The 23,636-nt window shown below is 46.0% G+C and overlaps 1 protein-coding gene across 1 annotated transcript; it reads right to left on the bottom strand.

The window, feature by feature from the left end:
• Positions 1-38: 38 nt before the first annotated feature.
• Positions 39-22,163, bottom strand: ncoa6 (nuclear receptor coactivator 6). Its single transcript, XM_014134670.3, is given in 20 exon segments — positions 39-389; positions 545-684; positions 958-999; positions 1,504-1,531; positions 2,175-2,231; positions 2,331-5,676; positions 5,835-6,065; positions 6,181-6,375; positions 6,378-6,631; positions 6,721-6,839; positions 8,452-9,035; positions 9,165-9,937; positions 10,077-10,220; positions 10,727-11,444; positions 11,573-11,679; positions 13,561-13,674; positions 17,568-17,690; positions 17,826-17,981; positions 18,157-18,478; positions 21,967-22,163. Coding segments are annotated over 19 exon segments (7,452 nt in total). The 5' UTR covers positions 18,431-18,478; positions 21,967-22,163; the 3' UTR covers positions 39-342.
• Positions 22,164-23,636: the final 1,473 nt, after the last annotated feature.

Below are 23,636 nucleotides of genomic sequence, written 5' to 3'. Positions count from 1 at the left end.
TTCACAGAATGTCAGTTCAACACATTAAACCAGGACAATTAAGTAGCAGAACATTTTATTAAGTTTCACAACATAATTATACAATTGAGACACCTTCAATTATCAGTCTTCACATAATTAATCCAGCATAATTTTTAAAAAACAAAACATTCACGTGCGCACAAACACACTAGCTACAACCTCACATGATCGCTGGGACAAAACATCAACATCATTATTTTCAAACAATTATCTGTACATGGTTATTTTCTCCGTTGAGAATTCATAATCTGGGAGAAAATAAACTCATTGAATGATTGACAGAAAAATACATTTACAGTTCACAGGGTTTCACTACTGTGGTCATTTAGACTTCCTTCTCTTAGCCTGGGTAGGACTGGCACCGGTTTCTGAAAGGACATAGGAAAGAGAGGGAGAGGGGAACAAGTTTGATGAGACAAAGAACTTTAAAATAACAATTTAAGCTATGCAAGAGTAAATTGTGTGATAGTGTGTGTGCCCTCAGTGGGAAGTGTGTGTACTGCATACATGTGCCTGTGTGTACCTTTAGCAGCAACCATAGCGCTGGCTCCAGGCCTGGCTGGTCTCTTCCTCTGCGCGCCGTCTGCCACCGTTTCCTCCTCCACCTCCTTTTCAGCCCGCGAGCTCCGTCTGCTGGGACCTTTCGGCTTCTCCACAGCAGCCCTGATAGATTCCCAACAGAAGACACAACAGGAGAGAAAGAGAAAAGCAGGAGAGGTCATTTACAGAGATAATAATAAAGATAGTAACTCTACAGTAGCTACTCAGTGAAAGTTCAGTCGGAAAACCGCTTCGGGAACGGGCTGTTTTTCCTCGTCTACCACAGATACTGTCGTCCGTCTTCACCCCAAACAGTATCCGATAGATAACAAAATGGTGAACACAACAGGGCTGCTTGCGTGCATCCTGGCAGCACTCATGCATGTAAATACATACCTTGGGACTAAGTTGGCGGGAGTCTTTCTTTTCTTTGCCCATCTGTGATAGAAGTGGAAAAACAGCGGTAAACTAAAACTGTGATGATGCTGAACAATCATGGTTTTAGTCCGCTAACATACTCTTAATGATTATAATTATCGCCAGAACATATCTGATTTATATTGCCATATTCATATTGTAAAGACAAGATCTTATGGAGTGGTAGTGCTTGAGTCGTCTTTTGACATGCATTAAGGTTGGATATAGTTTGCATGCTAAGCATACATACCAAGTGCTGAGGCCACGTGGCTCATTGGGTTTCGCCATGTACCCCCCTGCCCTGGCCAACCAAATAAACTCCCTGAGTTTCAGTAGAGTTACAAATGTCTAAGCATTTCTGTTTACAAACATGGCACTTACAGCAGACTAGGCCAAGTGCTAAATACTGATGTTAACCTTAAAGGCAATGGAATATCCCAATCTCCCCTGGCATGAAAAGTATTTATTTATTAAAAAGAACAGGGTTTCATTTTGTTCATTTGAAATCTGTTTTGATAACCTCACCCTTGCTCAGTTACTGTGGCAACTTCTGCTGTAGAGGGGAAAAAACAAAAAAGGTTACTAAATATCACAGCAAAGGGCATATTATGTTCACAGCATACAGGGTATCATATAAAAGCAGTGTTTCCCTTATCTGCATTTAGCAGCGGCGCACCAACGCAATCAAATGGCGGCAGCCCCAAAAAATTAAGTAATGTTTTATAGGGGGGTATGTCGAAAAGATAATGGAGCAAGATTTTTAAACAAGATCATCTTTGAGAACTAATAATAAGCTTTAAAAACAGTGAAATGTCTCTGCGGCCAAGAGAAGGACCTATAAAAACCGCACCATTGGCCACGCCCAAACATATGGCACATGACATGAAGTTCAGGGAGTGGAATGTTAGCTAAACAGACTGGCAACCAGGCTAACACTGCTCTAGAATCTGTCCAAATAACATTATGATCTTAAAGGCTAAACTGATCCTAGATCAGCACAGGCTGCACGAATAACTTGCTCTATTACTTGCTCTAATGCATTTACATTTTATGGTTCCCTCATGATATATCACAATCTTTGCTTACATTATGGATGTTCCCATCCGTCCTCTGTTAACAATATGCCACATCGTGTCACTACCATGGCCGGAGCATTAACCATTTTGTTACAGATAAGTTCGTGTGACAGTACTTACCAGTCTTCTCCGTAGCAGCAGGCTCCTCTTGCTGTAGAGGTTCAGGTTGGACTGACACTGGGAGAAAGGACAGTGGAGGTTATTATTATCAGTCAAAGTTTGACATGTGGGGGATAAGTCACTCAATCATTGGTTGATTTTTCGATCAATGTGTACCTGGGGTGTTCCCTGCAGGTGCTGGGGGCTCTAGTGGGGCTGGCTGGCTGGGAGGCTCCATGGCTGTGGGGGCAGGCTGAGCCCCAGTAGGGGTAGGGGCCACTAGGGAGGATATGGCTGGGGAGTCACCGGGGGGGTTGGAGGGTCCAGGGGCGGCAGCAGCAGGAGAGGTGGATGGACTTGGGACTGAGGCTGAAGGAGGAGCAGGGACAGACGTAGCAGGGGTAGGAACAGGGGCAGGAGTTGGGGTGCGGGTGGTGACAGGGACTGACACTGGGGAAGGGGTGGTAGTAGTAGAGGCAGGAAGACAGGACAGGGCTGGTGCAGCAGGTTGAGCAGGGACAGGAGTTGGCGCTGATACTGGAGGAGGAGAGGTGACTTTCAGAGGAACAGCAGCAGCTGTGGTCCGAGTCTGTGCTCCAGACACTGTGGTCCGAGTCTGTGCTCCAGACACTGTGGTGCGAGTCTGTGCTCCAGACACTGTGGTGCGAGTCTGTGCTCCAGACACTGTGGTGCGAGTCTGTGCTCCAGACACTGTGGTGCGAGTCTGGATGACAGATGCAGGGGGGGGATTGAAGGCGTGAGGGGGCACAGCCCAGTTCGGCCCCCTCTGGGGCTGGGAAGTCCCCTCTAAAGGTTGGGCAGCCCGTGCTTTAGCAACCTGCTGGTAGTCTGGTCGATTACCCACTGGTGGTGCAGAGCCAGGAGCCTGGGCAGGCTTTCCCTGGGCAGGCAAGGGGGGGGACATAGGGCTCTTCCGGGCGCTGGCTGGGGCACCAGGACTGGAGCATGGAGGAGGGGACACTAGGGGCTGTTGGACGGAAGACGAGGCAGACGCCAAGGCTGTGGGAGAGAAGATGGGATCGGGGGACAGCTGCCCAACTAGTGGGCTCAATTTCTGGCCAGGGGGAGCCTCACCCGTGGTCTCCGACTTGGGAGTGCCAGGGCTTTGCTGCTGAGGACGAGGCAGAGCACTAACAGGGACAGGGGAAGCACGTCTAGTGGCCATCTGGACCTGCCCAACTAGCGTTCGGGCAGGCTGGGAGCTAGCCACACTGACCACAGCAGCCAGAGTCGAGGCCGGGGCTTGGGCCTGGGTTGGAGCAGCAGTGAGCTGGATGTTAGTGGTGGACACCTGTATGGGCTTTACCATGGTGACCGGCTGGGACACTACCGTGACGTTGGGGGCCACAGACACTGTAGGGACCTGGAAGATGGGGGTGCCGGTGTTAAACACAGGAGTGGTGATAAACTGGGGGTGGGGGCCCCGGGTCTGCTGGCTGGGCTGCTGGGGTCTGATGTTCTTTTTGGACATTGCCACCATAGCGGAGATGACGGCTGGGGGGGCCTGGGGGGTGGGAGCTGGGGTGTAACTGATCTGGTTGGGGGAGATGGTGGCGGATGATGCAGGGATGTGCAGGACAGTGGGGACATTGGTCGAGGGTTTAGGGCAGGGGGTTGGTTTGGGGCTAATGGCAGGGTTTGGGTTAGGTTTGGGGCTGGGGGTTGGTTTTGTGCTAATGGCAGGGTTTGGGATAGGTTTGGGGCTGGGGGTTGGTTTAGGGCTAATGGCAGGGTTTGGGTTAGGTTTGGGGCTGGGGGTTGGTTTGGGGCTAATGGCAGGGTTTGGGTTAGGTTTGGGGCTGGAGGTAATGTTGGGGAGGGGACTACTGTGATTGAGGCTGGCACCCACACTGACGCTAAGACTAGGAGTAGGGTTTAGAGAAGGGCCGTGGAAAATGGTAGGGTTTAAGTTAGGGCTAGGGGTGCTTGGCTTGATACTGGGGCTAGAGTTAGAGTTGAGGTTGGGGCTGTCAGTTGGGTTAAGATTGGGGCTAGGGCCAGGATTAGCATTCAGATAGGTATTTGCATTGCGCTGCAGGTTAGGACTACCGACTGGATTTGGGAGTTTTGGGCTGGGGGTTGAGCTAGGCTTGGGTTTAGCTTCTGGCTCGTTCACAGCAGCAGTAGTAGCAACAGTGGTAGCCCCCGCATTCGAGCTCTGAAAAACACTGGATGGGTTCTCTGAAACTATGGAGGCTTTAGAGCTCTCCTTGCAGGCAGCATCCCCAGCTGGAGCACTCAGAGAGGGCCTGGGAGGCACGCTGTGGGTGGCTGCGTTATCCAGCAGCTGGTTGAGGGAGGAAGGCGCATCCCTGAGAGAAGGAGAGGCCTCAGACCCAGACACCTGCTGAGGAGTGCTCTGTACAGGCTGCCTCTCCACTATCACCACTGTCTGCTCCAGCCCAGCTTTAGCCTCCTGAGGAGTGGCTACACGGGGGCTAGCCATCCGTGGGGCGGAGAGCTCCCTCAGAGGCTGTGGCATCTGCCGCTGCTCTACACCTGACATTCCCTGCCCTTCCCTGGGCATCTCAGCTGGATTACCCTGCATCACCTGGAAGGGGGTCTGGATCTGCTGGGGATCCAGGCCCACCCCCGCCGCTGGTGGGAGAGTGACTGGGCTAGGAGGCACCGGGGTGGGGCTCAGCATCATGGTCTGCCCTGTCTGGGGGTTGACCATCTGCTGCTGGTGAGAAGGGGATGTGAGGGTGATTTTTGTCCACTTCTGCCTCCCTGAGCTGGGGTTAGTGACTTTGCGGCTGGAGGCAGGGCTGGATCTGCGGCCGTTACTGGGATTGGCCCTTTTAGCCTGACCACCTCCAGGCTGCTTGTCCGGTTTGCCCTGGCCCGAGTTGGCAGCTCCAATGCTTGTAGGGAAAGACTGCTGACCACTGTTAGAGTTACCTACACCACTTCCGTTGTTGCTGGGCAGAATTAGGCTGGGAGGGGCCTGCCCTATGGCTTTGAGAGTGGTGGGGTTGAGCCCACCCTGCTGGTCAAAACCCCGGCTAAGGTTGGGCTGCCTGGGGGGAAGAGGGATGTTGATCTTGGGGGGGAACAGGCCTGCGATGGAGGCATTCAGCCTCTCAGGGGAGAGGTTGATCTCAGAGGGCTCAGTGCTGGGAGGACGATTGGTTGGGGTGAGAGGATGGTGGTAGGGCCTGGGACTGGCTCGGTTGGGTGTTTTGGGCCTGGAGCTCTGGGAAGTTGTGGGGACGTTAGGGAAGTGGAGGCCTGGCATGGGGCCACCCTGCTGGGGCTGAGGGGGCATCTGCTGCTGGGGGCTGGCTCCAGGGTGCTGGGGCGAGGGGCCTGGGCCTTGCTTCATCATGTGGGCGTTGGGGCCCTGGTTCACCACCATCTGTTGGGCCCCGTTCCCAGGTGGCATCCCCATCTCCTGGCCCCCGGGTCTGTCTTGCAGGGAGTTGGCCGCTCCAGGGGCCTCCTCAGCCCCAGTACCCTGCCCTGCCTCGGGGTGAGACATCCTTCTGGCTGCCCCAGCCATCTACATAGGTAGAGCAAGGGAAAGAGAATACTTTATTTATACAAACAGGGGAATTCATTAGTCCACACAGACAAATTCAACAAGCATAGAACATTCACAAGACGATAACAATAAATATGATATATAAAAATGCCAAACATCCAGATAGTGTGTCCAACCTGTGGATTGACCATGAGGGGCATCCCTCTGGGTTTATCTGGAGAGGGAGGCACTCCTCCGTGCCCCTGGAGGTTGATCATGACAGGCATGTTGCCCTGTTGGGAACCGGGTATCCTCTGGGCCTCCCCGGGATTCAACATGCCCCTGGGGGGGTGCTGCCCGCCTGGAGTGAGGGGCATCCGGCTCTTAGCCTGCTCCTGCTGCATCTTCATGATCATCAGCATCTGCTGCTTTAACACGAGGAACCAATTATCTAGATTATCCATAGTCCAAATGGAAAATGGTGTCTTTTCACCACATACACAAACGCAAGGCTGGAAGCAGAAAGTACACATTGGATTATACCTGTTGTTGCTGCTGCTGTTGTAGCTGATGAGGGTGCATCTGTGGCTGGACTTGAGTCGGACCAGGAGGTCCAGTCACCCCCTGCTGCTGTCCAGGAGGAACCTGCAGTCCCTGCATCTGCTGCTGTTGTAGTTGTTGTTGTTGCATTTGCTGTTGTTGCAGCTGTTGCATTTGCTGTTGTTGCATATGCTGCATTTGATGCTGTTGCTGCTGCTGTTGCTGCTGTTGCTGCTGCTGCTGCTGTGCTGCTGCTGCTGCTGCTGCTGTTGCTGCTGCTGCTGCTGCTGCTGTTGCTGCTGTTGCTGCTGCTGTTGCTGCTGCTGTTGCTGTTGCTGTTGTTGTTGCTGCTGCTGTTGCTGTTGCTGTTGCTGCTGTTGTTGCTGCTGTTGTTGCATGAACTGCATGGGCACCTGCTGTAGGACTCTCTGGTCTCCAGGCTGACCTGGGAAACCTGACATGAGAGAAAAGGGGTGATCGAAAGTCAATCAACTATATAGAACAGTGTGAGTAAGCAAACCAAGAAGCATTCAAATTGCATACCTGCAGGCCTGTTGGTGAAGTCTGAGAGTTTGGGTCCGGAAGGGTCCATGCCCACTCCCTGTTCCCCACTCAGCCCTGGCAGCTCTGGGTCCTCCAGGCCAGCCCCCACATCCAGACCCCTGAGGAGAGAAGAATACCTCAATGACAAACCATGTCCAATAACAAATGCCTTGTGCAAATATATACTTAACAAAAATATAAAAAACTCAACAATTTCAAAGATTTTTGTGAATGACAGTTCATATAAGGAAATCTATGGATTTCACATATGCCCACCCACTTGAGAGCCATGCACACCCACTGGGGAGCAAAGCCCTGCAAGAGTTTTCCCCCACAAAAGGGCTTTATTACAAAGAGAAATAAATCTAAAACGACAGCTTATGGTAGAGAAATTTACATTAAATTCTCTGGCAACAGCTCTGGTGGACATTCCTGCAGTCAGCATGCCAATTGCACGCTTCCACAAAACTTGAGACAACTGTGGCATTGTGTTGTGTGACAAAACTGTTGCATATGCTGCATATCAGTGTGGATGACGGATCACCACCTCAAGCTGAACCTCGGCAAGACGGAGCTGCTCTTCCTCCCGGGGAAGGACTGCCCGTTCCATGATCTCGCCATCACGGTTGACAACTCCATTGTGTTCTCCTCCCAGAGTGCTAAGAACCTTGGCGTGATCCTGGACAACACCCTGTCGTTCTCCGCTAACATCAAGGCGGTGACCCGATCCTGTAGGTTCATGCTCTACAACATTCGCAGAGTACGACCCTGCCTCACACAGGAAGCGGCGCAGGTCCTAATCCAGGCACTTGTCATCTCCCGTCTGGATTACTGCAACTCGCTGCTGGCGGGGCTCCCTGCCTGTGCCATTAAACCCCTACAACTCATCCAGAACGCCGCAGCCCGTCTGGTGTTCAACCTTCCCAAGTTCCCTCACGTCACCCCGCTCCTCCGCTCTCTCCACTGGCTTCCAGTTGAAGCTCGCATCTGCTACAAGACCATGGTGATTGCCTACGGAGCTGTGAGGGGAACGGCACCTCCGTACCTTCAGGCTCTGATCAGTCCCTACACCCAAAGAAGGGCACTGCGTTCATCCACCTCTGGCCTGCTCGCCTCCCTACCTCTGCGGAAGCACAGTTCCCGCTCAGCCCAGTCAAAACTGTTCGCTGCTCTGGCACCCCAATGGTGGAACAAGCTCCCTCACGATGCCAGGACAGCGGAGTCAATCACCACCTTCCGGAGACACCTGAAACCCCACCTCTTTAAGGAATACCTAGGATAGGATAAAGTAATCCTTCTAACCCCCCCCCCCTTAAAAGATTTAGATGCACTATTGTAAAGTGGTTGTTCCACTGGATATCATAAGGTGAATGCACCAATTTGTAAGTCGCTCAGGATAAGAGCGTCTGCTAAATGACCTAAATGTAATGTAAAAAAAAAAAACTGCACATTTTAGAGTTGCCTTATATTGTCCCCAGCAAAAGGTTGTACCTGTGTAATGATCATGCTGTTTAAATCAGCTTCTTGATATGCCACACCTGTCAGGTGGATGGACTATCTTGGCAAACAAATTTGTACACAAAATTTGAGAGAAATAAGCTTTTTGTGTGTATGGAACATTTCTAAGATCTTTTATTTCAGCTCATGAAACATGAGACCAACACTTTACATGTTGCGTTTATATTTTTGTTCAGTATAGTTTTTTTATTTCAATAAAATCCAGCTGCTTACCCTAGCCCCTCGACCAGCTGCTGTCCCTCCCCTACTTTCGGCTTCTTCTTGCGTGGTGGTTTCTTCTTCTTGGGTTTGGCCTGGCCAGGTCCTCCAGCCGCCTGCTTCCCCCCAGGCCCAAACTGACTGGCAGAGATGTCACTCTGAAGCAGGTTGACCAGGAGAGGACTGGTTAGCGTCACATCCTTATTCACTGGAAACCCCCCTGCCTGAGCACATGGACCTCCCATGGGCATCTGACCCCCGAACTGGGGGTTGAAGTTCATCCCGTGACCAGGGAAGTGGCCATTGCCCACCTGCATGTGCTGAGGGACTCCAATTCCCATCATGCCTTGTTGCTGAACCTGCATGTCCGGGAGCATCTGCTGGACACCGCCCATGTCGCCTGTAGCACTGCTGGGGTCCCCGAGAGCGTGTGGGTGTTGCTGCGCTGCCTGTTGCTGCTGCTGCTGCAGCATGGCTTGTTTTTGTTGGAGCTGCTGCTGCTGCTGTAGCTGCTGTTGGACAAGAGGATGACCACTGGGGAGTCTCATCTGTTGACCCTGCATACCCATGGCCTGGTTGGGGTTGCCGCCAATGGGGACCTGAACAAATTAAGGAATGAGCGAGTGAAATAATACTCTTTAATGCTACCCAGAAGTAAAATTGGTGGAAGGTTTTCCACCATCAATTTCCACAGTACAAATAAAAAAGGAAAAAAAGGAATGAAATACCTGTTGGGGCTGCTGCTGGGTCATCTGTTGTTGTTGTTGTTGTTGCTGCTGCTGTTGCTGCTGGGTCATCTGTTGTTGTTGCTGCTGCTGCTGCTGGGTCATCTGTTGTTGTTGTTGCTGCTGCTGCTGCTGCTGCTGCTGCTGCTGTAGCTGTTGTAGCTGCAGTTGTTGTAACTGTTGAAGCTGAGCCATTTGCTGCTGTTGTTGATGCTGCTGCTGTGGAGTCATTTGTTGCTGCTGTTGGCCCACCTGAGGCTGCTGGAACTGAGCCATGTTACCGGGCACGTTAGGAGACGGACCCCGCATCATCTGACCTGGCATGACCCCGGCTTGACCTTTCAACCCAAACACCTGCTTGTTTCCTTGCATTTGTTGCATCTGTTCCATCATGGAGTTTTGCTGCTGCTGCTGTTGTTGTTGTTGTAGGAGCATCGCTTGGTGCCCCGGCCCTCCAACCATCTGGCCCTGGCCCTGCTGTGGCATCAGCTGTTTGGGTGGGGTCATGCCTCCTCTCTGCCCTGGGTTGAGGGGTCTAGAGAGGACTGTCTGCCCCTGACCCCCACCTTGGACCATCTGGCTGGGGGATGAGGACACGGGCTGGCCCTGGAGGTCCATCATCTGGGACTGGAGGCCTGGCTGGGGCTGGCTCATACTGGGTCCGGAGTTAGTGCCTTGGGGCTGGCCAGCCATGCCACTGTGGAGGCCCATTACGTTGGGCTGGGAGTGGGAGGGACCCTGCATGGTGTTGGGGGTGGAGGCTGACGACTGGGCTCCTGAAATCAGATTGTGACAGAAGAATGACACTGACGAATGCAGTCTAAATCATATCACTGTGTTGTCTGCTCTTAAGCATTGTTCTATGGTATACAGTCTATCTGAAAGGTATGTGCTGATCTATTCTTTGTCTTGTACCTGTGTGGGCCATAGTCTGGCTGCTCTGGAGCTGGGGATTGGCTCCTCCCCCTGGGGTTCCTGGGGCGCTAGTCACCTGACCCTGGGAAAAGTTCTGGTTCCCTGAGACGCTAGGGAACCCCATGGGCAGACGTTTGGGCATGCCTGTGATCAAACATCACCATGGGGAACTTCATCAGCCCAGCTAACACGGTCATTATAGTGAGTCTGTATGACACCAACTGTCTGAGTACTACTTTGAGTTAAGCGTGAATTGTGATACCAGTAGGGCCAGGACGATACCAGTATCATGATAGACGCTAGTATGTGGCAAGGACAGAAAACACGAAGCAGATATCATTTCTTTAGGAAAACATCCTCAATGTTGGAAACAAACATGTTGTCATCCAGAATCACATACATTTCTTTTTCACACTATAGCACACAACATTTTACATACAGCAGGTTTTTAAAAAGACCAAAGTGTTATCCGTTTCGTGTTTTCATTTTTGCCATGGAAAAAAATATTGAAATACAGTCACATCCCTAGTTAACAGCAATTCTAACTACAAAGGTAATGCCACAGGAGATCATCTGTGGCCATGAAACAAACATACTCTATGAAAGTGAATTAATCATTTGTAGTCATCCACAATGGTTTAGTTTCTTACCTCCCATTCCTCCTTGATGAACCTGAGGTCCAGGTTGCCCATGTTGGGGCATTCCTATGAACCCTTGCTGCATGTTACCCTGCTGTCCCATCACCACCCTGCCCGGTGAGCCCACCCCTTGAGAGAAACCCTGTGGGGTCATAGGTCGTGGGCCTAGCTGGGCCTGACCCATCATGGGAGGAGTCCCTGGAGAACCCTGCTGGAAGGGGGAAGATGAAGACCCAGGGGACTTGGCTGTGAGGTTACCCTGAGGCCCTGCTGATGGAGGCAGATGAGGTCTAGGCAGTCCTGCCACCCCTCCAAGCACACCTTGGGGACCTTTAGGTTGAGGGGCTGCAAATTGACCAGCCCCTGACTGCTGCTGTTGCTGGAGCTGCCCCATAGCATTAAACACCTGGCCAGCCTGCTGGCTACCAAACGGGTACGGAGGTGGAGGGTGGCTGGGGGTCTGCACCGTAGCCAGGGAGGGGGGACGTTGACCCATCTGGACTTGGGGAGGGGCCTTCCTCCAGGCTGCTGGACCCATGGGTCCTCCCTGGGCTGGAGGGGGCTGGAGGACCCCTGAGGGGAGCTGGTTCCAGCCGGAGGGTACAGGCATCTGGCCGGAGGGATTGAAAGGGGGACGGGGGCCACCAAGCTGGGAGAGCTGGGCCTGTTGCTGAGCCTGCTGCAGCTGCTGGAGAGCGGCTGGGTTGAGCTGCCGCCCTGCCTGCATGACCTGTGGTCAAAATACAGCCTTTATAAATGCAATCAACTCCTGATACAGTTGATCCTTTCATTACTTGGTAGTATTGATAATGATTATAAACACATGGTTATTGTTGAGCTCCATTAGTGATTATGTACCTGAATGTGGTGAGAAGCCTGGGGGGGCATGGGGCCTTGGCTGTGGGGGCCAGCCTGGGGATGCTGAAGCTGCTGCTGTTGTAAGGACATCATGGGGTCCATTGCATCTGAAGGAGGGGAAAAACGTATACATGTTCACTACCTTTGAACAAGTTACATATATTATGGATTAGAGGTCGACCGATTAATCGAAATGGCCGATTAATTAGGGCCGAGTTCAAGTTTTCATAACAACCGGCAATCGGTATTTTTGGCCACCGATTTGCCGATTTTTTAAAATTCTTTTTATACCTTTATTTAACTAGGCAAGTCAGTTAAGAACACATTCTTATTTTCAATGACGGCCTAGGAACAAGGGTTAACTGCCTTGTTCAGGGGGGATTGGTTTTTGCAACCTTCTGGTTACTAGTCCAACGCTCTAACCACCTGCCTTACATTGCACTCCACGAGGAGCCTGCATGGCAGGTTGACTACCTGTTACGCGAGGGCAGCAAGAAGCCAAGGTAAGTTCCAAGCTAGCATTAAACCTATCTTATAAAAAAACTATCAATCTTAACATAATCACTAGTTAACTACACATGGTTGATGATATTACTAGTTTATCTAACGTGTCATGCGTTGCATATAATCGATGCGGTGCCTGTTAATTTCTCATCGAATCACAGCCCACTTCTCCAACAGGTGATGATTTAACAAGCGCATTTGCGAAAAAAGCACTGTCGTTGCATCAATGTACCTAACCATAAACATCAATATCTTTCTTTAAAATCAATACACAAGTATATATTTTTAAACCTGCATATTTAGTTAATATTGCCTGCTAACATGAAATTGTGTCACTGCTCTTGCGTTCATTGGCTGGCTCGTTGCGAACTAATTTGCCAGAATTTTACGTAATTATGACATACCATTGAAGGTTGTGCAATGTAACAGGAATATTTAGACTTATGGATGCCACCCGTTAGATAAAATACGGACCGGTTCCGTATTTCACTGAAAGAAAAAAATATTTTGTTTTCGAGATGATAGTTTCCGGATTTGACCATATTAATGACCTAAGGCTCGTATTTCTGTGTGTTAATTATATTATAATTAAGTCTATGATTTGATAGAGCAGTCTGACTGAGCGGTGGTAGGCACCAGCAGGCTCGTAAGCATTCATTAAAACAGCACTTTCGTGCATTTGCCAGCAGCTCTTCGCAATGCATTGCGCTGTTTATGACTTCAAGCCTGTCAAGATTAGGCTGGTGTAACCGATGTGAAATGGCTAGCTAGTTAGCGGGTAAGCGCTAATAGCTTTTCAAACGTCACTCGCTCTGAGACTTGGAGTAGTTGTTCCCCTTGCTCTACATGGGTAACGCTGCTTCGAGGGTGGCTGTTGTCGATGTGTTCCTGGTTCGAGCCCAGGTAGGAGCGAGGAGAGGGACGGAAGCTATACTATTACACTGGCAATAGTAAAGTGCCTATAAGAACATCCAATAGTCAAAGGTATATGAAATACAAATCGTATAGAGAGAAATAGTCCTATAATTCCTATAATAACTACAACCTAAAACTTCTTACCTGTAAATATTGAAGACTCATGTCAAAAGGAACCACCAACTTTCATATGTTCCCATGTTCTGAGCAAGGAACTTAAACGTTAGCTTTCTTACATTGCACTTTTACTTTCTTCTCCAACACTTTGTTTTTGCATTATTTAAACCAAATTGAACATGTTTCATTATTTATTTGAGGCTAAATTGATTTTATTGATGTATTATATTAAGTTAAAATAAGTGTTCATTCAGTATTGTTGTAATTGTCATTATTACAAATAAATAAAAGACATTCAAAAAATATTCAAAAAAAGAAAGATTTTTTTTTTTGTGTTAAAAAAAATTATTAAATCGGCATCAGCTTTTTTGGTCCTCCAATAATCGGTCGAAGCTCTATTCTGGATGCATGAATGAGTTAACTGGTTGGTTATTAAGCAAGTATGTCCTCACCAGTCTGCGAAGGGGGTCTGGGGTGCATCTGTCCACTGCTGCTGGGGACAATGGCATGGCCAGATATACCGGGGCCAGGGGGGACCATCGACGGGTTGCTCATTCTCATGCCTCCTACGAGAGATTATAGGGCTTGACATTAACTTTTTTAGCCACTTGTCCTACTCGTCTGAAGGACTTAATTTTTTTTGGTTATCCAAAAGCTCATGTCACTTGGCTTACATCAACATCCTTATCCAGAAACCCTAGACCCACTCCAATTTGCATACCGCCCCAACAGATCCAGATGCAATCTATATTGCACTCCACACTGCCCTTTCCCACTTGGACAAAAGGAACACATACGTGAGAATGCTATTCGTTGACTACAGCTCACCGTTCAACACCATAGTGCCCTCAAAGCACATCACTAAGCTAAGGGCCCTAAGACTAAAAACCTCCCTCTGCAACTTGATCCTGGACTTCCTGACGGGCCACCCCCAGGTGGTAAAGGTAGATAACAACACATCTGTAACGCTGATCCTCAACACAGGGGCCACACAGCGGTGCGTGCTCAGTCCCTCCTGTACTCCCTGTTCACCCACAACTGCATGCCCAAGCACAACTCCAACACCATCATTAAGTTTGCCAACGACACAGTGGAAGGCCCGATCACCGACGAGACAGCCTATAGGGAGGTGGTCACAGACCTCGCAGGGTGGTGCCAAAATAACATCCTATCCCTCAACGTAACCAAGACTAAGGAGATGATTTTGGACTACAGAAAAAGGAGGACCGAGCACACCCCCATTCTCATCGACGGGTCTGTAGTGGAGCAGGTTGAGAGCTTCAAGTTCCTTGGTGTCCACATCAACAACAAACTAACATGGTCCAAGCACACCAAGACAGTCATGAATAGGCCACGACAAAACCTATTCCCCCTCTTGAGACTGAAAAGATTTGGCATGGGTCCTCAGATCCTCAAAAGGTGCTACAGCTGCACCATCAAGAGCATCCTGACTGGTTGCATCACTGCCTGGTATGGCAACTGCTCAGCCTTTGACCGCAAGGCACTACAGAGGTTAGTGTGTACGGCCCAGTACATCACTGGGACCAAGGATGGTTGGCCACCCTTGGTAGTCGATAAAATATTGCAACATTACGATTACAACCAAATGCTTTGTCTTTATAAAATAATTGCCAATAGGGCTTGAAATTAAGGGCGTCCCATCATCCCAGGGGCGATAAATATGTCTTCGGTTCAAAATACTCTGAGATGGCAGATCCAAAATTCATAATACCACTGCACATTAAAACATGTAAAAATGCAAAATATACTAAAAGCAATGAGTCTGATGCAACAGATCAGACCATTCAGCTTAATGTTGATCAAGTTTTATTTATTCATATTATAAACTCAACAATGCACACATGGCTGTAGGCTACACACGTATGTTCCAAAATGCAATTAGCGGGGAAATATATGACAGAGATGAAAATATCCGTCAGAAATTAAGGGGAGATCTATTGATGCATGAACTAGCATGGTTTACTAACATGACTAGGATTATCATCAACTAGCATGGTTTACTAACATGACTAGGATTATCATCAACTAGCATGGTTTACTAACATGACTAGGATTATCATCAACTAGCATGGTTTACTAACATGACTAGGATTATCATCAACTAGCATGGTTTACTAATATGACTAGGATTATGCCTTTGGCTGCTGGAAAATAAAATTGGCTTGAAAACCAATAGAACATGCTGGTTTCAATGTCATAAGTGTTTATAAAATAATACCAACATTTCTGTGGTCATATTTTAGCCTAAGCTACTTTGAAACAAGGTAAAACATGCTTTAAAAAAAAAAGACAAAACATCCAGGTTTTAAACAATCAAGTTCATAGTTAAATAGTTTCAACATGATTGCCTCCGTTCAGATTTAAGGTAGGTGATGTGCAGTGCGCAACAGGCACTGTCCTTGACTCTCCGGTCTTGTGACAGAATCAAGCTAAAGGCTGAAGCTTTGATTCTGTCGACATACTTGAGGCACAGTTCATTCATATTACTATCGCTGACCCTGTAAAACACCTATCCAGTGTACTGTATGTGACAATAAAACATATATATTTGTTAAACATAACTGGCGTTTAGCCTATATTTAAGTAATTAAAAGTCTCATTAAATTTTGGCTACATTTTCTGGCACCTCCCTCATGTCAGCATGGGTTTGGACATGAGGCTGTAGCAGATATGCACATCACCTACAATTTGACCTGTAGGCTTTTTTATTTATGTACATGAAAAATTGATTTCAATATTATTCCAATGTTGGCCTCTCTGGTCAGGGTAAAAGTTAGATATTGTGATTTGTGAGTGATATTATTTGTACTAGTCGGACAACTTAACCTGTTGGGGCTAGGGGGCAGTATTTGCACGGCCGGATAAAAAAACGTACCCGATTTAAACTGGTTACTACTCTTGCCCAGAAACGAGAATATGCATATAATTAGTAAATTTGGATAGAAAACACTAAAGTTTCTAAAACTGTTTGAATGGTGTCTGTGAGTATAACAGAACTCATATGGCAGGCCAAAACCTGAGAAGATTCCATACAGGAAGTGCCCTGTCTGACAATTTGTTCTCCTTCTGTGGCATCTCAATCACAAATACAGCATCTCTGCTGTAACGTGACATTTTCTAAGGCTTCCATTGGCTCTCAGAAGGCGCCAGAAAGTGGAATGACGTCTCTGCTGTCTCTGGGCGAAAAACAGCAGGAGTTTTTGTGAGTGGTCAGGCAGGGAACAATGACACTGGAGATGCGCGTCCACGAGACGACTCCATGTTTTTCTTTCAGTTGTTGAATGAATACAACGTCGCCCGGTTGGAATATTATCGCTATTTTACGTGAAAAATTGAATTAAAATGGATTTTAAACAGCATTTGACATGCTTCAAAGTACGGTAATGGAATATTTTGACATTTTTTTGTCACGAAATGCGCTCGCCCGTCACCCTTCGGATTGTGACCTGAACGCATGAACAAAACGGAGCTATTTCAATATAACTATGGATTATTTGGAACCAAAACAACATTTGTTGTTGAAGTAGAAGTCCTGGGAGTGCATTCTGACGAAGAACAGCAAAGGTAATCCAATTTTTCTTATAGTAAATCTGAGTTTGGTGAGGGCCAAACTTGGTGGGTGTCAAATTAGCTAGCCGTGATATCTACTCAGAATATTGCAAAATGTGCTTTCGCCAAAAAGCTATTTTAAAATCTGACATAGCGATTGCATAAAGGAGTTCTGTATCTATAATTCTTTAAATAATTCTTATGTAGTTTGTGAACGTTAATCGTGAGTAATTTAGTAAATTCACCGGAAGCTTGCGGTGGGTATGCTAGTTCTGAACATCACATCCTAATGTGAAAAGCTGGTTTTGATAGAAATATGAACTTGATTGAACAAAACATGCATGTATTGTATAACATAATGTCCTAGGAGTGTCATCTGATGAAGATCAAAGGTTAGTGCCGCATTTAGCTGTGGTTTTGGTTTTTGTGACATATATGCTTGCTTTGAAAACGGCTGTGTGATTATTTTTGGCAGGGTACTCTCCTGACATAATCTAATGTTTTGCTTTCGCTGTAAAGCCTTTTTGAAATCGGACAATGTGGTTAGATTAACGAGAGTCTTGTCTTTAAAATGGTGTAAAATAGTCATATGTTTGAGAAATTGAAGTTATAGCATTTATGAGGCATTTGTATTTCGCGCCACACGATTGATTCCACTGGCTGTTGACTAGCGTCCCACCTTGCCCAGGGAGGTTAAATCTATATTCTTCTTGTCCGACTATTTGTTTTACTTGTCCTGGAAAAGAGGACAATAGTTAATGTCATGCCCTGGATTGGTATGGAGGTTTGTTTATATTTTAACAACTAAAAGATGAACAATGAATGTATATAGTTCAACTTGTCACTTCCCTATCCTGGGTCAGTATGACATAATATGAGTGTTAGGTACCTGGGCCTGGTTGTCCTGGGAATCCCACATCCATCCTCATCTGTCCGGGCGCGCCGATTGGTCCGTTCACCCTGACCTCCTGACCTCTGTTCTGCCCCATGGCCACGTTGATGGCTCCTTCACCTGGACGAAACAAAAACAAACATTAACAACAACAATCAGGGTCTTAGCGCTTTTCTGGATGCTTATTATAAAATAGACCATCACTTTTGGGCCTGATCATAGCAGCAGCAATGACTATCTGCGTACTGTACATACCTTCTATCTGAACAGAGAGGATGCCCAGGTCTCGGAGCTGCTGCTGGTTGTTCTGGGCCAGCAGCCTAAGGCGCTCCGCTGCTTCCCGGGGAATGTTAAAGGTGACGCGCACACTGTTCCATGGCTCCACATGCTGGGGCTGGAGTCTATCAGAATCTGGGGAGGGATAAGACAGAGGATGAGAGGTACAATATCACAGTTCATTTTCAGCTTAGAAATAATACAGAGGTCTGAAATGATGGCTTTCAAACATTGAATGCATCCTGAAAGTAGTTTGACAAAGTAAGAAACTGTTTAACCAGTTAGAAAGGTGCACCAACCCATTACTAACCTAGTTCAAGCATACTCGGCATCCCGTTAAGGATGTTGTCAAGTTTCTCTTGTAAGTCCTCGTCATCCATATTTCCTCGAAAGGCAACAAAGATAGTGAAATCCCCCTCTCCGCCTCGCTCTCCAACTCCATCCTGCCGGTGCGAGATGTCATTGCCACGGTGACTGCCGGCATCTTCTCCGACTCCTGAGTCCTGGTCAGAATCTGAGTCAGGGTCCCCATCTGGGACTGCTGTCCACTGGGGAAGCTCCAATGGGAGATGTTGATGTGCCATCTTCCCCTCTCAGTAGGACTGGCGTGGGGAAGACTGGAATTGTTTATGCTATGGAACCAAAAGAGGACTTTATCTTCCATGATATACTCAATTGAGACAAATATTTTAAGTTATATTAAAATGTATGCCAGGTAATTAAATCTACTTTCAATAGAAAGGCCATAAGAAAGTGTCAATGTACAGTTCCAGTCAAGTTTGGACACACCTATTCATTTAAAGGGTTTCTCTTTATTTTTACTATTTTCTACTTTGTAGAGTAATAGTGAAGACATCAATACTATGAAATAATACATATGGAATCATGTGGTAACCAAAAAAAAGTGTTAAACAAATCAAAATATATTTTAGATTCTTCAAAATAGCCACACTTTGCCTTGACAGCTTTGCACACGCTTGGCATTCTCTCAACCAGCTTCACCTGGAATGGTTTTCCAACAGTCTTGAAGGAGTTCCCCCATATGCTGAGAACTTGTTGGCTGCTTTTCCTTCACTCTGCTGTCCGACTCATCCCAAAACATCTCAATTGGGTTGAGGTCGGGGGATTGTGGGGGCCAAGTCATCTGATGCAGCACTCCATTACTCCCCTTCTTGGTAAAATAGCCCTTACACAGCCTGGAGGTGTGTTGGGTCATTGTCCTGTTGAAAAATAAATGATAGTGGGACTAAGCCCAAACCAGATGAGATGGTGGAACGTTGCAGAATCCTGCGTTAGCCATGCTGGCTAAATCGGCCTTGAATTCTAAATAAAAATCACTGACAGTGTCACCAGCAAAGCACCCCCACACTTCCTCCATACTTCACGGTGGGAACAGCACATGCGTAGATCATCCGTTCACCTACTCTGCATCTCACAAAGACAGCGGTTGGAAGCAAAAATCTCTAATTTGAACTGATCAGACCAAAGGACAGATTTCCACCAGTCAAATGCCCATTGCTCGTGTTTATTGGCCCAAGCAAGTCTCTTCTTCTTATTGGTATCCTTTGGAAGTGGTTTCTTTAGAACAATTTGACCATGAAGGCCTGATTCACACAGTCTCCTCTGAACAGTTGATGTTGAGATGTGTCTGTTTCTTGAACTCTGTGAAGCAATTTTTTGGGCCGCAATTTGAGGCTGGTAATGCTAATGAACTTCAATTCAAGTTCTTGACATTTTCCAGATTGACTGACCTTCATGTCTTAAAGTAATGATGGACTGTCATTTCTCTTTGCTTATTTGAGCTGTTCTTGCCATAATATGAACTTGGTCTATCTTCTGTATACCACCCCTACCTTGTCATAACACAACCGATTGGCTCAAATGCATTAAGGAGGAAAGAAACTCTACAAATGATTTTTTAACAAGGCACACCTGTTAATTGAAATGCATTCCAGGTGACTACCTCATGAAGCTGGTTGAGAGAATGCCAAGAGTGTGCAAAGCTGTCATCAAGGCAAATGGTGGCTATTTGAAGAATCTCAAATATAAAATATATTTTGATTTGTTTAACACTTTTTTGGTTACTACATGAGTCCATGTGTTATTTCATAGTTTTGATGTCTTCACTATTATTCTACAATGTAGAAAATAGTAAAAATAAAGAAAAACCTTTGAATGAGTAGGTGTGTCTAAACATTTGACTGGTACTGTACATCAAAGATAGTCTTGACTTGTTACAGATTTGATGAGAGCAAGGAGAGAGATAGGCTACTTGTTGTATAGTTTTAGTGAGCCTAACACATACATTTAAACAGCATGACCTTGCAAACACAAGCAAGGAAGCGTCAAGATATTTCTTGACCACAATAATGGATAACAAATTACTGACCTTGATTCTATTTGCTATGAAGGCAACAAATATATGTACAGTATAGTTGGAACTGTATATAAATCCTAAACAAGTTACCTATGTTGCTGGGTTGTGACTACATAGTACCCTAACCCAAGATGTAGTCTTAAGGAGCATACCGTTACTCCTTAAAAAGTCCAAGGTCCTTATGTTATTTTCAGAGGTAGACTGGCTTTGGCAGCCAAAAACTCCACCTAAACGTGAATCAATTCTCACATTGCAATACGGTTCTAGAAACATAAGGCCCTTTACTTCATATCACATCAAAATAATTCCACAAATGCAAAATATACTTACTGTAGTCAGTGGAGGCTGCTGAGGGGAGGACGGCTCATAATAATGGCTGGAACAGAGTAAATGGACTGGCATCAAACCATGTGCTTGATATGTTTGATACCATTCCACCAATTCTGTTCCAGCCATTATCATGAGCCCGTCCTCCCAAATTAAAGCGCCACCAACCTCCTGTGTTGTATGTACACTGTTTTCAACAGATTTATCACAGTTGCAGCCTACAGGTGTTTGGATCATGCTAAATAGCAGTTCGCGAACAATCCCCCCCAACGAGTTTGATGAGCAGAGTAAACACAGGCTGTAACATGGAGATATGGCCGTGTGGGAACACTAATAGCCCTATAAAGTTGTATCAATTTGAACTGTTTATTTTTTTTGCTCTCGCTGATTTGAAAGATAAGGTTCTTATGCGTCCAAAAACATACTGCAAGCGATGCGTGGTAAATGTTCAATCCAAGCCTAGGGACTCTGGATGTCGATTAAGGCAGCTCCCTGCACCTCTCTGATTCAGATGGGTTGGGTTAAATGCGGAAGACACATTTCAGTTGAAAACGTTCAGTTGAACAACTGACTAGGTATCCCCCTTTCCATTAACGTAAAGAAACTGAGAGTCATGATCAAGGGCTAGTAGTACCCATGAGAATACCCCTGGTAACATTGTTGTTCAATGTAGCTAAGATAGCTGCCGATGTTGTCAAAAGTTTTGGAAGTTGTTACTTTACTGTATATCAAACAGACTTTTTGGTTATAATTAGCTAGCTACAAAGATGTTTATCACGTTCATTAACATGACAGGTAGCGTTAGCTTTAAGCTATCCTACCTAACTTGAGTTAACGAACACCAATACAATGGCTAAAGTAAAACACCAATAATAACTATCTAGCGACATTATTAGCAATAACTAATAAGAAGACCCCTACTACAAAATAGGGTAAAGACACAGCACTATCTGGCAAAAGCGATTCAATAATTTCCTCGATTGTGTAATGCGGTAATCAGAACGATTGATTGCAAGGCCTTCGCTAGCAGGTCATTGACGAAGAAGACCTGGCTTGACAAGCCTGCATAGTGCCGCGCTAGCAAGCAAAAAAAACTTGTAGTTGTCGACAATGAACGTTAGAGATCACCGAAAAGCCAATTGATTACAAAATTTACATGACGACACACAGCTGAGCAAAAAAAACAATGAAGGCCTTAACAACTAGTTCTGGCTAGCAAGATCCAGTAGTTAGAAGTGTAGCTAGCTAATGCTAAAAGCTAACAGCTATTCACTATGCAACGGTTAGATGGCTAGCTTGATAATGCGTATTAAGTTATTTCATCATATTCGTCCCGGATAATGTTACTGCTACTTATCTAGCTAGCTACAACTGCTAGCCAAATGTTAACAGAAAATATAACAATGCAATACTTACCAGATAAATCCATTGGGGAGAAAGTCCAACGATGTAATATCTGATAGCTAACAAAACATGAACCGCGGAACAGTGGCAACCAACACCGCAACAGGAGAAGCTTTCCAATCGGAATCCGACGAGATTTTTTCTTTCGGTTTTCTCTGTATTCTCAAAAAGAGGTACTCGTATACTTACGTGTTAATGCTTTGTGAATACATTCTGCGTTTAAAACGTAGCGTACGACCCACGGACTGTCGATGCTCTGTTTTTTGACTGGACCATTTACTTACTAAAATACGCTATTTGCGGTGGTGTTTGCGTAGCTGGAGTTGGTACCGTCAAGAGAGGAAAAGGCGAAACTAGAGAGTTTACTCCGCCCAAAATTTGTCCATGGAAAGTAATAACCACAAAGTGAGGTATTTTTGTATGGAGATCAATCAGTGTCGAACCCCCCAAAAAATGCATTTTTAATTTCATACGTGAGGCCATAAAGAGTCCCTCTAGGAATTGAATAGGATATATCATAATCCCCTCAAAGTTCAGCATGGACTGAAAATGGCAGCGATATTGGTCAGGGAGAAATCCAAATCAGTCTAATTGTAATTAATGGCAGTAGAGGCATAATCCTGATTTTAATTATGCAGGAAAATAAAAGTAAGGCATGTGATATTACAGAAATTGTGTATCAGAATTTTTGTCAACCGAAAATATTGTCATATAATTATAAATACAGCTTATACCAACTGTATGTATACATATCCCTTAAACTATATGTAAACAGACAATACATTTCAAAATTGTTGTTTTCTTGGAAAGCTGTGAGTTCTATTATATGACGCAATATTAGTACTTTCTGCACTTACAACTTGTCTAAATCCTATCATCAACAGATTTCAGCCAGTGTATGGCTGTGGATTGACTACAATGATTGAATGGAATGTTGGTATATTTGAATGTTGCCAGTTAATTAGAAAAATATATGGAATAATTCCTCTAAAACTGTCTGGCTAGCTAGCTAGCTAATAAACATACAGTGCAGATACATTCTTCAAATTCTATATTTTACTCTATCTTATCACAGCACTGCAAACCATGGTTGAACGACTCCCTGACCAAAATGGATTACCTTTATCCCATCATAAGAAGGTTCATGTCTATTCTAGTATTCTAATTCATATTTTTATGAGTAAAGCTTATTTGATCAAATATAAGTTCCATGATGGTTAGGTTTTTACCAATGCAATGATATAAGTGCATTTCAGCAACTTTGAAAATAAAAATGTTGAAGTTGTCCTTGTAGTTCATGCGCGTATCTGCCCTCTCATTGGCTAGAATGGTCCCACCTGATCTTGCCTCCTCCCGCTTGCCTTCCATCAATCAATCAAATGTATTTATAAAGCCCTTTTTACATCAGCCGATGTCGCAAAGTGCTATACAGAAACCCAGCCTAAAACCCCAAACAGCAAGCAACGCAGATGTAGATGCAGATGTAGAGTACATGTCCATGTTTGAAGACATGCATTTCCATTGTTAGAAGCGGTCACTTGACTTTCTTGTCAATATAATAGATAATCTTCAGTACAATTTATTCTGATGACAGTGAACTCGATTGGCTGAAAGGGGTTTAAATAAGTAAAAATCACAACCAATAAGTGAAATGCTAGGCTGAGGTCGATGGAGGAGAAACT

This window comes from Salmo salar, chromosome 13 (assembly GCF_965601325.2).
Source record: "Salmo salar chromosome 13, fSalSal1, whole genome shotgun sequence".
Taxonomy (NCBI): Eukaryota; Metazoa; Chordata; class Actinopteri; order Salmoniformes; family Salmonidae; genus Salmo; species Salmo salar.
Note: the sequence above shows the minus strand (reverse complement) of the source record. Positions and strands in the feature narration are given on the sequence as shown.